This window comes from Electrophorus electricus, chromosome 13 (genome assembly GCF_013358815.1).
Source record: "Electrophorus electricus isolate fEleEle1 chromosome 13, fEleEle1.pri, whole genome shotgun sequence".
NCBI lineage: Eukaryota > Metazoa > Chordata > Actinopteri > Gymnotiformes > Gymnotidae > Electrophorus > Electrophorus electricus.
Genome location: NC_049547.1, coordinates 14329978 through 14344196, shown reverse-complemented (window position 1 = coordinate 14344196; position 14219 = coordinate 14329978). Strand labels below are relative to the sequence as shown.

The 14219-nt window shown below is 38.4% G+C and overlaps 1 protein-coding gene across 2 annotated transcripts in view; it reads left to right on the top strand.

The window, feature by feature from the left end:
* LOC113591837 (leucine-rich repeat and fibronectin type-III domain-containing protein 2) overlaps window positions 1–6462 on the top strand; it is a 74011-nt gene extending 67549 nt beyond the window's left edge. For both annotated transcript variants that reach the window (XM_035533117.1, XM_035533119.1), the window contains exon 4: window positions 3692–6462. In XM_035533117.1, coding sequence (XP_035389010.1) covers window positions 3692–4655 — 964 coding nt within the window. In that variant the 3' untranslated portion in view covers window positions 4656–6462. The remainder of the gene's footprint in view (window positions 1–3691) is intronic.
* Window positions 6463–14219: the final 7757 nt, after the last annotated feature.

Sequence of the window (14219 nt, the reverse complement as noted above, 5' to 3'; positions counted from 1 at the left end):
CTGTGACCTTTCTAACAGCACGCTCTAGCCTGTATGCATGTATTTATCGATGGGAGGTGGGGTTGTGGAGGTCTGGAATGAGCCTTTCCACTCAGGGTTATTTAAATCGAGGTGTCTTCTCTGTGGAAATCAGATGGGATTTGGTAAGGCAGAGTTGGCATACTGCAGAGTGCAGATACAGTGAGTTATGTGTCAGCTGTAAACTGCACGAAACACACCGAGGAACCCCTTCGGCCATCCTTTATGCTTTAACTGTTCCTGTGTCAAAGCAATGTGTAATATATAGCTAAAAACTGGAGTGGTGCCTATAAATGTGAGGCGGTGCTATTTTTAACAGCTGTACTGCATCTGTTTCACACAGATTGTGAGGCAAATGCAAACCTCTGTTTTTCTGGGAAGGAAAAAAACCCAAAACATTTTCTCATTTGTATACTTGAGTTTGTCAACTTGTGTTTGCAGCATTTAACAAAATGAGGTTAACAGTTTTTTCTCATTTTAACATCATATGCTCTTTTATTTACACAGATGAGAAATTATTTTGTACTTTCTGTTTGTACAACAATAATTTGCTACAAAATGTCCCTGCTGTGTCTGACAGGCTGTGTTAACAGAACGTTCACAGTGCTACAAAATTACCATAAACAAACAAATAGGTCCTTTCACCAAGAAGTGATTCCTAATTGTCTAGAATCAGTGGGAAGCTTAAGATGTACCTTTTAAATGTGCTGATTCATCTGTGAAGTGTAAACTTACTCACCTTATATATAAGATGTAGGGTGGCCTTACATCCTAATTTTCCAGGACATCAGCCATTTTTTGGGACCTATATATGTGCAATTTCAAAAACTGGGATTTTTAAATGGCCTAAAATGTTTGGAATTTGCTTTTGATTACATTTTGATAATGTGCAGTCTACACAGTGCCACCCCATATCCACTGTGTCCTCTTTTTTGAAAACCAGTATATGGTCACTCTATAAGATTATTCCACACAATTAAAATCAAAACAGAGTAATGCTTCAGAATTCACCACATTTTGGACATGGTTTAGTATTATTTACCATGGATTAAATATGAAGGTCAGAAACTCAGTGCAACAATAATTTGAAGCAGCTTTACTATAGACTTTACTATAGAGTTTCATTGGTTCCTTTCTGAATCACACGCTTGGTCAATAAATTCTGAGTTCATTGCATTCTCATAATATATGTATAATTATATACACACACACACACACACACACACACACACACACACACACACACACATACACACACACTATAATTTAATTACTTCCTGTTCATATTAAAAGTGTAATACTGAATATGGGAACTCCTTTTTCTGCTGCAAAACTTGCACAGCTGATGTAGGACCTCTGTCTGAAAAAGTCCCGTTTCTCTGAAAATGTATTTCACTCCAATTTTGACACTATATATATATATATATATATATATATATATATATATATATATATACACACAAAGTTGCAATCTTGCAAAACTGTCACTACAGAATAGAGCATTTTCCTTGATGCTTCCTTCATTAATTAGATGTCAGATGACCATTACATTACAGCGTGGAGGGGCATTCTTGTGTCAGACACAGGGTTGCTGGCATGTGTGTGAGGAGGCATCTGTGAGCTTCCCCTCATCAACTAGCACACACATGGTATGGTGGCGATGACACATTACATGTGTTTATGTGTGTGTGTGTGTGTGTGTGTGTGTGTGTTTATATGTGTGTGTGTGTGTGTGTGTGTGTGTGTGTGTGTGTGTGTAATGTTTCCGCAGTCTTGCAAAATGTTTGCTACAGAATATAGTATCTTCCTCTGTGATAGTTATGTAATTAAGAATGAGCAATGGTCTTCCTCAGTGTGGAAGCTTAGTATAGTGTAATGTGTCATTGCCACCATACCATGAATAATGTAATGTGTCTTCACCACTGTACCATACACTGCTAAAGGAAGGATCAATCAAGTGCACTTTATAAGCCCACTATGTCAATATGTCAGTCCTACAGACCATGGGATTGATAACCATGTGAGTGGCCTTGTAAATATTACTACTGTAAGATTGCTGTTGTAATATGACACTGTATGCATGACAGGATAATAAAATTAACCATGTCATATCGTTTATAAAGGCATGATGTTCATTGAATACTACCTGCACTCAATGGCACACAAAGCATTTCATTTCAAATTGGCAATTGCTACTCTGTATCCTCTATATCCATCACTGATTTATGGGCCTTATGACAAAGCTCAAAAATTGTCTGTTTAAATTGGTGCATAATTCACGTGTGTGTGGTATTGCAGTTTATGTGGCCCTGGACAGTGTGTCTGTGTCCTTGGTGACTCCACACATGCATTGTTTTGCTAGTGTATGAGCACAAAATCAATTCAACTGAAGGATAAGGCACATGTGCCTTCTTTTTATTTGCCATTTCATCTCACTAACTATCCTTGGATATATATGAGGCAATCTCTCAGAAGAGTATGGCCATCTTGTCAATTATGCCTTAATTAAAATTCCCTCTCTGTTTCACCGGTAAGGAATCCTGAAAGAATGCACAAGACAGTGATAGTTGGGCCTGATGCCTGCCTGTGATAATTACTTCACCCTGTTTCTTTTTTCAGAGGCTTTAAACTCGTTGTTCATTTTTTTCCCTAGGTAGAGGCAGAGGTCATGATCCCAGAGGCTCTCTGTTGAAACACTCAAAAACCAACTTACCTTTAGGGTTTAATTAACTTGCAGAGGAGCTCTGTCTGGGTCAGGATAATCAATGATGATGCAAAAAGTCTGTTTCTGTATTTCAAGCTGCTTATCTTCCTTTTTTGTTTGTTTTTTTCCCTCCTCAATTTATTTCTCATTAAATATCCTGCCAATGTTATTAAAAGAAGTGTAGTACACTTGTGTAGCACACTTGTTATCACACACACATGCATATATATATACTTTATATGTGAAGCACTTTGCTTGCACAGCAGAGGAAGGACCCCTTACAGTGTCTTTCTTTGGAAACTGTGCACTTTATTATAATTTTAAATATCGCTCTCTCGCTCACTCTCACTCTCTCTCTCTCACTCTCTCTCTCTCACTCTCTCTCCCATGTTATATATATATATATATATATATATATATATATATATATATATATATATATATATATATATATATATATATAAATAATTCATATGTTTAGTCAGAAATTAGACATGTCACTTTATTTCAATAATTATTTATTCAACCTATTTATTTACACTGTAAGATAGAATTTAAAGAAATTTTGAATTTTGAACATTTTGAAAATTTTTTTGAATTTATCTTAGCCACTATTTGGTATTTTGCTGTTTTTCTAAGAAAATATACCTGGTAATTTGAGCACAACTATTCAATTTGATTATGGCAAGTGATGAATCTTGAAATTAGCAAATTTCCACTCACCTTAGGTGATACATGTTACTTTCCAGTTTTTGAGCTTTTCATCAGTGTTCTTTTAAATTAGGTTTAAATATGCTTTAGTTTTGGTGTCCATTGCAAGTTCCATGTGTCCCTTTGCAGTATAATAAATATGTACATGTCTCCAATTAATCAGTGGCTTTGATCTGTGCTATTTTCGCTGTAGTAATGCTGGGATTCATAGTAGCAATGCTGGGATTAAAGTCATGCTCTTTCTTGTCCTGTTCAAAGGATGATCCCAGTGGCCAGCAGAGCTTTTGTGGTCAATAACCTGATGCCGGGGATGCAGTATGACCTGTGCGTGCTTGCCATCTGGGACGACACTGCCACCACCCTCACTGCCACCAACATAGTGGGCTGCGTACAGTTCGTGACCCGCGATGACTACCCCCGCTGCCAGTCCCTACACACCCAGTTCCTTGGGGGGACCATGATTCTGGTGATAGGTGGCGTGATCGTGGCCACTCTCCTGGTATTCATTGTCATCCTCATGGTGCGGTACAAGGTGAGCAGCGGTTTGCAGGTATCTAAGCTGGTGACTGTCAGCAACACTTACTCGCAGACCAACGGCGGGTTGCAGGCGGCACAGTGGTTGAATGCGGGCCCCCCACCCCTGGCCCCCAAGGCTGTGGTTGTGATGCAGGACGAGGTGGTGGAGTTCAAGTGCGGCTCCCTAAGGAGCAGCCTCTCCTCTTCCTCCTCGGCAGACTCGATCGGATGCGAGAAGGTGGCACGCTACCACCTCCGCCATGACTCAAGAACCCTGCCCAGCAGGTGGAGGCAGGCTCCGGCCAAGACACGGCCGAACCTGGACCACCTGCTGGGTGCCTTCGCTTCCCTAGACCTGAAGGCCCCAGCCGGGGATCTGGGTGGCCCCTCGTCGGCGAGAGCCGTGTCTGTAGTCGTGGACCCCATTTCTGACAAAGAGCCTCTGCTGGGCCGCGGGGAGTCCAGACTGGGGCGGCTGTGGGCATTGCCGTTGGAGAGCAAGCCTAAGCGCAGTCACTCTTTCGACATGGGTGAGTTTGGGGCATCAGCGTCAGGATACATAACCTACCCACGGCGCATCAGCAACATCTGGACTAAGAGGAGCCTCTCGGTGAACGGCATGCTGCAGCAGTGTGAGGAGAGTGAGGGTGAGGCAGACAAAGGGATGTTTGGCAGCTCTGAGTGGGTCATGGAGAGTACAGTCTGATAACGGACCAACCACAGTGCTTTCCAGGAAATGGAGCAAATGGACTGATGACTTTTCCAGAAGGATTCTTGGGACCACATTGATTGGATATCCCAGAAGTGTGGATGACTGTAGTGCATGAATCCCCACATTAATGATATTGTCTTTCTGTCCATTTGATCGATTTACAGACTCCAGGTTGACATTCTACGAGTAAGCCTAGGCACAGGTTGGCCCTTATCACTAAAGCCTGAATGGGAAAACCTTCACACACTGCCTTCCCAGTATGAGGGCAGTTGTTGACTGATGCCCAATCATGAACGATGAGGGAGTATCGCTGTAAATGGACAGACAATAAAAGAGAGGCTCTTTCAGGCTGTGCACTTTACCTTGCCAAGAGGATTTACCCCAGTTAAGTGCATGTGCATCTTAATAGACTGAATGTACTCAGCAGATGGGAACACATTTTTACCAAGAGGAGAAATCAAAAAATAAAATGCAAATGTAATAAGGTATTTTTAATTTCTTTTTATATAATTTCTACCTTAAGTTATCTGATGTTTTAAATCAACATTTTCTTTTTCTTTTATTGGAAACAATTGAATGGATTGAAAAATTCCAGTCTGTCCAGTCCAACAAAGAAACTTTTCACCCATAGCATTATGTAGAGAAAACATCTATACAATTGTCTGTTTTATTTGTTATTAAATAATAGGAAAGGGGGACAGGGGTTTGAATGTACATTTTTATATGACAATTGTCCATTACATGTTATTAGAAAATGTGTGCCTCTCTGTTTAGTAATATTAATATATTTAAGTATTTATTAGTAATCTTTATATTGGCTATCCATGTAAACATTTGAAAACTAAATTACATATTAATGTAATGGTTCGTCGATGATATGTGATGAAAGAAAAATGTCCTCTCCTTAGGAGGAATATTAAGTCAGTTGTCAGCTATAAGATAGTACTGTACAGGGTTATTCAATCATAAAAACTAAAACTCCAAACATTGATCATTTCTAACACTGATCATTTGTCTTTTATTTATCTTTTGAATCATTTGTTGGATAAGTTGTGGGTAAAGTCCTTAAAGTTTTAGCTTGACCTATATAGATATAATTGGCAGGAACTGTGTGAGAGTGGCTATACCTGGTTCACTGCCCCCCATTTATCAGTGTATCAAGTTCAGGCAAATAACTGAAGCTCATGAGAAAGTTACCCATAGATTGTGGCAGAAGTCTTGACAGGGCCAATAAATAAAACTAAAATGTTTCTGCCCCCTTTTCAATTTGAAGTTTCAGGCCACCCTTCAAAACATATAACCAATGTCTATTTTTCTTATTTGGAAAATGTTTATTTTTATATTTTGTGCACAGGTAAGAGTTTTATTGCCTTTGTTACATATAATTATTCCATAATTGTGAAAGAATGAAGTAAATGTAATTATCACACTATATGTTTTTGTGTTTCTTTGTTTTTTTGTTTTAACATTTCAAGTAACATTAAAGATTTGGGGATTCATTGTTTTTAGTTTGTTATTACTCTCGGTGTATGAAGCTTTCTATTGAATTTTTGTACAATAGCTATGTGAGAATGTATGAAAGCAAACTGTACAGTAATCTTTTTATTTTACCAATCAGCAACAGTGAGAAGGTGCTTTACTGTGTTGTCACAACATAAGTGTGTATGTGAAGTTACATAGACACAATTTTCCTTGAGTTGTGAAAAAAGGAAGAAAAGGAAGTCTTCTGTAAAACTTTTCTGTGTTCAAAATGTTTTTGTTATAAACAAAAGATAAACACGAGTCCATAAAATACACCTTGCTGCTTTCTTATTGTGGTATACAGTATTCATTTGTAGCTTTGCTTTTGCTTAGCCCACTCTGTTGGTGGCTTGGTGTGTCTGGGTTCAGAGCCAGAGGATGCACACTGACAAGTGAAAGAGTTCTGATGCATCTCATGCATCATGAATTACAGACACTGACCCTGATTCATATTACTGCTAATGACCAATACACAAGACTGACACTGGAGTTTATGTGATGCTAAATGTTTTCGGACTGTTCCTTATGACCTGTTATTAAAACTGCTCACAGGCCATGCATAATTGGAGACTGCTTAAATCAGCACATTCATAAATATAGCACTGAGCTGTTGACACACAATTATTTGTTTTATTGCTTAATTTCATATGATGTCATACTATGCGAACTGAGGTGTTTAGGAGTCACCCATGCAGTTCTAACATTTACATACATTTACATAAGATGCAGTGCTTTGTGAATCCTTCATACTTGCTGAACAGTATGCATCATCAGTGACTGCACATAGCTTCCTTAGCCAGCTCATTCTTGTATTGGTTGACTGGCAGGATGGCTGAGTTTTACAACAGGTGATTAGTGCAGGGGCTTGTGCTCATCAAGACCCAGTCGGGGTCCTCACTACCCACTGCCCTCTACGCCTGTTCTTATGAAGTTGAGGAGATGAGATGGTGGTGGCCATGGCTTACATGTAATCTTTACAGTCTGGGTGCAGTGATTGACTGAATAACAATGCAGCACCAAAATTACGAAGTATTTAATAACACTTTAGGTCTTTAAGTTTTTTTTTTTTTTCTGGTGTCAGACCTTTACATCTAATTAACTCACTGAGTTTTTATTTGGTTTTCATTTTCCCCTCCTCTGGCATCGCGGCAATGGTTTCCATGTGCTTCCTTGTTTTGATTTTGTTCCTGATTCCACTCCTTGTTTCGGTTTTGTTCCCAGTTTTTCCGTTTCTTGTCTTGTTTTGTTGTCTGCTCCTAATTGTCCTTAGGTGTTCCTTGTTGTCTTGTGATTCCCTTGTGTATTTAAACCATGTGCTTTCTAGTTGTTTGTCATTTCATCTGTTTATCGTTCGTTGTTTTCATCCCATTGTGGGCCCACGGTTTGCACTGTGTTTTTGTATTCCTTTTGTGTCCAGGTTATGTATGCTGACTTTTCGCCCTTGGACTGTCATGAAACCTACGATTATGGATTTGCCCTTAATAATCATCGCTCTATACAGTGCTTGCATCCTGCCTCTCTTCACACACCGTCACAATTGCCTTTTATCCTCTGATTCTCTGCACTAAGCACTACTCAAAACTGGTTGAAATAATGAAGTACTAACACACAAATTCATGCAACAAAGAATGAGGTTATATGTTGGTTCATTCAAAAAGTGGATTGATGGTCTCTTATTAAGCAAAGTACTATGTTTTCGGTATTTCTAAATAGAAATATAAGTGTGGTACTAGGGACAAATATAAATCAATTTGATTTAAATTCTCATTTTAGTAACTGTTCAGCTACAGGTGGCAGTTGTTGTAGCATGGGGATAAATGGTGTTGCTGGGTCAGTGCCACATGATGTGGAGTCTTGGGAGATCAGCATTATCTCCTTACCTTGCTTATGCATACTTAGTCCCTGTTAGCCATGCATAATGCTATGATAGGCTTTCTGTGGAGAGTACACATAGAAATATTTGTCTCTGTGTTAGATTGTTTCTTTTTTCATCACAACTAAGAGAGCATATATCATTTACCAACTGCAATTGTTTACAGAAGTACTTCTTTAATAACCATAATGAAATGGAAAATCAAATAGGCTTGCATCTTTAAGAAAGGCTTACTATTGCACTCCTGCTGCAAAATGCATAATGCTGGGGAAAAACTCAATAAGATATGAAATTCTCATATCTATTTTTATTGATTTACTTTCTTCTACATAATGGTCAAAATATTTGTTCTCACTGCAATTTGTTCCCTGGTAAAAAACCTGCCAATTAATTTGAATTACACAGGCACTTTCTTAACAATAAGAAACACTGACAAAGAGAAATGATCTGTGAAAAGAAACAACTGACCTCAATTCACCTTCATACTGAGACATGTAGGGGAAGTCCCTCATATGTGTTGTGCTCATGGTCAGATAAGCATTGAAAATGTTGAACCTTTTATACAGTGTTTTTTTGTTTACTTGTTTACTTCACTTGGCAATGTTGCTTTATTTTGTTAAGTATTGATGAATTGACTTGAACAAAGAACAGATGACCCTAGCAGGCAACGTGCTACACTCTGCAAATTTAAACTATAATTCCATGCATAAAAATAAAAGGTAGTAACATTCCTCTTCAGTTATGCACTGTGCATATTTTATAGCCCATTTTTAAACCAGGAAATGGGTTTCAACTCGCAATTGTATTAAGCTGAACCCGTCTCCACTACTTGATCTGCCAGGTAAGAGGTCTTCTTTTGGAGTCATTCATTTTATTTGCTTTTTTCTACAGGGATATTTTATAGACCTTAGCTACAGAGAAATGTCCAGTATGAGGGGATCATTGCCAGCTGATGAATCAACATAATCTAATAGAGCAAAAAAACACAAATTTTTAAAACAAAAAAGAAGAAACATATTTTACAGTTTACTGTATCCATGTATGTGATTGGAGAATGTGCTTCTCAAGGGGTTTCATATGAGCCACATTTGTAAAACAAAAACCAAGAACGCATTGGTCATTTTCCAAATGCAATTCTACCATGCATCCAATCAAATGTAATACTATCATAAATCCAAATGATACTATCATAAATCCAAACTGCAACATTATGCATTGAATTGCACTAAGATAGAATACAAATAAAGGTAAGCCAGCACTGTTGCCTGACCTGATAAACAGTGATTTCATTAAATTAAACAGATCATGATAACAGCTGTTTCTCTGCTAAACATGCCCATGGTCCAAACAAACTTTTAAAAAACATTTTATATATGCTAGTTTACACATAATACTGTGAATTTATAATCTCAAAACTGTGTTGGTGTACTTATCTCCAAACTTTAAAAAATAATAAAAAAGGGATTGTACTCCTTGATATTTATATGCTTACAACATTAATCTGCCAGTCCCTGTTTTTACAGTAGATATCATTAAAATATGTTAAAGTGTATATTTAGTCAAACATTTTATAATATTGCATTCACATTTTACACACAGTACTTCTGATAAGTGGAGGCGCTGCCATTTATTAAAATGTTGAGTTGTATAAACAGTGAAGAAATAAATAGTCCCAGGTTACATTTGGTATTCACAACCACCATATACATATGGTATTCATTTCATATGCTCCTTAGAGCTTTTTAGTGCCTTAGATCTCTGGAGTTTAAATGTAAAACATATTTAAATGATTAGTGCATTTGTAGATTTATCCATGCACTTCATTAATTACCAAATCACCTAGTAATTAATTGACCTTCATATATCTAGTTGAACCATTGAGATCAATTTACAGTGGTAATAATTGAAATACCATTGCCCACTTGTTATTCCATTCAAAAACACAGGGACCAGAAAAAAGTGATCAGAACACAGGTATTTTTTTTTCAGCAGCCTCAGAAAAGGTATATCACATGATCATCTCTGTAACCACAATGTAGTCACAACAGCATGGTTATCACTGTAGTTGTTTTGCTTCCAAATTACAGTGAAATGTTCACATAGATAGTATTGGCACTTCCTCAGTGATTTATTTAACCTTTCGCTTAATTTTTCAGGGTATGTACTCAATGATCATATATATTTTGCCAATATTTTCAGTAGAGCATGGTCATTCTTGTACCCATATATGAAGTCTGTAAAAATGCATGACTGTTACAAAGATCCAGTTAATATTTAAAATTAGTTTCTTTTTAACTGTAAGTGAAAATATCTATTAACTTAATAGACAAACTAGAGACATTTCTGGAAACCCACAGTTTATGGTTCAGTGATCTCTCTGGGTCTACTGTTGCTGTTTAGACTCTTGTAGATAGTAGCCCTTTCTCATTATTTCAAGGATGAAGCATTAATTCTGGATCATGGCTTACTGGATTGAGCTGGTGCATGTTATTATAATTATGTTATGGTGAATGATATTCATAGCACTGAAAGCAAACCTAGTGATAAACAACACTGGCAGCTGAAAAACAAAACTAACAAAGCAGGAATAGTGATCACTTTAGCCATTGTGGATTCCATTTAAAGTGTAAGGCCTATGTAACACCAGCCTTAATAGAATTACACTCACAGCATTACAAAATTGTACACTTTCAACTTGGGAACCCTGGAGAAAATCCATGTCAAATTTGCATGCATCACTGTTTCTTGATGTCAGCGATCAATTTTAGAAAACTGCTGGAGGTGCTGTCAGTGACCCCATACAGTATCACTAGCTGGTAATGCATTTAGGCTGCAAGGCAAACAGATCTGAGAACTGCTGGGTCCCAACACTACCCAACCACTTGGAGCTCAGCTTAACATCCTGTCAGTTATGCTGGGCATTTCACTCTGGTGGAATTCTTGCTCCTAATTATGACACTGGGGGCCTTCCCTCAGTGTTTCGATGTTTTGCTGTCTGACCACTGCCTTTGAACATGTGTTCATGTGTTCCTACATAGAGGAGATCCAAAATATTTCTGAAGCTGTCCAAATTCAAATGTTGCAATACTTCATTGTGTGCATTAATCCTTCCTCAAGTCCTCCAAAAGAGGGCTCCAAAAATCCCCATCCCTTACAAAAGCGCCAGTCCTCAGTGGGTGGCCAGAATTATATATGAAAAAATGTCTGAAGAGCAAATTCTGGACATAAAATAGACAACCTGCTCCAGGGGGCTGCCTGGAACCATGAATACCTGTGACCTGGAGCTGGCAATAACTAAAACATGAAGCTATAGTAGGCATGCACAGCAGGGCAGGCAGTATGGTGTCTATCGAAGTACTGTAGTGGCATACTGATGAATGAGCGGTAGAGCTTTGCATGAAACACATTCTCCTTTGCCCTCCAGTTGGCTGTTAATGATTGCTTTTTAGGCATTGTTTATGCTTAGGCTTCAAACAGTAATGAGTAGTATTGTTGGTCATGTTTGCTCAAGTAGTAAAAGTGATGTTCAGTGATCTTGTGCCTGAGATCCTCAGTGTTAAGCTGCATCAGAGTTGTTTGTGTTTATTTGACCCATCTGCCATATGGCTCAGTTCTATGTCCATCTGTACAATGTCACCACAGTGTGCTCACTGGCTTTCTTGCCAACATTTTGAAGAGTGTTATTCAATAGCACTTGCTACTTGAAATCTTTTGCTCTTCTTGTTACCATGACCTTCATTTAAGCATAATCCTTGTATCATTAAATAAACTAATATAAAAAAGAAAGCATTGTGTATGTGCATATGCAAACGAATGTGGATCTCTTGGGAGTGTCCTATAAGAAACATCCAAGGTTTGGAGGGCTGGGGAATAAATAGCTGCTTCACTGACACTTGTGGATTAAGCTGCTTTTACTCAGAGAAGCAAGTTGGCAAGGAGTATGCCTGAGGAATCCTTTAGAGATTGGCTCGTTGACTGGTTAGCTTTTGGTCCTACATTACTGTCAGCTTTGCCACTTTGATCTCCACACCAAAACTCATTTCACACCTCTGGGTCCACATCCCTTCTTCTCTGATATGCGTCAGAGAGGATTCTCGCTAATTGCGTCTCTTCTCTTCTGACCCCTGCCACCTTCGTTTTTTGGCTTGCACGCACTGACACCCACTCTTTGATCTATGCTTGCACAGCCTAAGTTAACTCATTGGTTAAGACGCCAGTGTCAATCTGTAGTGGTTGAGAGGTGAGTTTGTGGAAAAGGTTTGAAACGAAAAGGTAATGTTTGGGATCTGGGGCTTTAAAGGTTCATTAAAGGGCAACTGGTTACTTCACAGGTACATTTGATTACCCCTTCTTGGAACATTCAAGATGGTAGAAACTATAATTTTCTTACTAGAACAAATAAACTGTGAAACATGTAGAACATAATAATAATAATAAAAGAAAATAGCAATGACATCAGAATGTGTATTATGTGCCTGAGAAAACCTGCTTACTCTTGGATAGAATCTTGTTTTGTGTTTACATTGACCTCCTGTCACTTTTTTAGACAGTCCTCAATGCCCCAGTACTCCACCCACTGGAAACATAAATTCAAATTGTATAATTGAACTGAGTAATAGAATTTAATTAACAAATTGAGTAGATAAATCCTATCACTTAGAGGCTTAAGTAAAGTATTGCATGGGGTGAGAAATATACATAATGCTGGTCAACAGCATCAAACTCCCTTGCAGCTAATGATGCTAACTAGCTAACAGGTAGTGACTGATAAACTCATTGGAGCTCATTGCAAAGAAATATTGGACAGCAAAACTCTATTCTGACAGCAACAAATTATTACGATCCAAAAAGTGTTTACAGCTTTATAATTTCAGTATCAAGAAACTAGGCTAAATTTCATAATGAGTAACACTATGTGTCAAATGCTAACACCATAACACCTCCACACATGGGAGTATGATGCCTGCTCTGGTTAAACGACATTGCTATGCCAAGATGAATTGTAGGGTACTTGGGTAACATGATTAGACTAAAGTCTCTCTGAAAAAAGAAATGTAATAGTATGTCATCATAATTTACCAAGTAGAACAACATTGTAGACCTCTCCTGATGCAAATCATTTTTCTAGGCTTCTGTATACAAATAGACCCACCCTGAGATAACAGCTACCATGCATTTCATTTTTTCTAACAACTTCTTAAATAACAAAATATTTTTAATAAATAAATTGCTAATTCTAATCGTAGAAAACTCCGCTGGATACAGCGGAGATCTTAAAGTTGTGCGTTATGTTCATGATTGGGGTTGGAAAGCAGATCCAAAGAGTAAAAAAAAAATAAAAAATCAACACTTTGCACAATATTGCTGTGTACACTTACTTAACTGGTAGATGTGGTGTTTCTTTAATCTTGACTAACACACCTTTAAGAGAACATAGTGCTGCCTTTGCATGAGCTCCATCTATACACATGCGTGGCTCTCCTGCAGGCCACCATGTGAAAAGGAGCTTGTCTCTGCACTGCAGGCTGTCTGTGCACTGCAGGCTTTCTATGGGACACTGGAATCTGTCATGGTTCAGCTGAGGCCCAGGCATAGGGGCTTATGAATCATATAGTCACCCAGCGGTGCATGAAACTGATTTGCTGCTCTGATTTGAAACATTACAAATGACAACTGAGATGCATTGCAATTGGCTGGGCACCAGAGGGGCCGTCCATGCACAGATTTGCAGGAAAGCTGCCTCTTGCTTCACCTTGCAGTGTAGGGGGGCTCCAGTTCTCTGCAGCACACAATATAATCTGCTTAAACTGCATGCTAGATAAAGATATCACAGGCTAGTGCAGGACTCTCTCTCTCTTTCTCTCACTTGCTCTCCTTCCCAGTCTCTCTTGCAAACACTCTTACTCTCTGGCTTTCTCTATACTCACGTTCTGGTGCTCATGGGTAAAGACAGCTAATCAATAGCCATGGCTCTGTGTCCCAGCTCATATTAACTTTGTTTTCAGGAAGACTCTATAAAGAGTCTATGGGGAAATTCTGTCCCTCTGAGTTCTCCCTCACAGCGTCTGGACCATCTCTGTTGAAATAAACCACCATCTGCCTCATTCTATAGCTTACCAGACATTGCATATCTGGGCATGTACAAGTTCAAAAGTGTAAACATT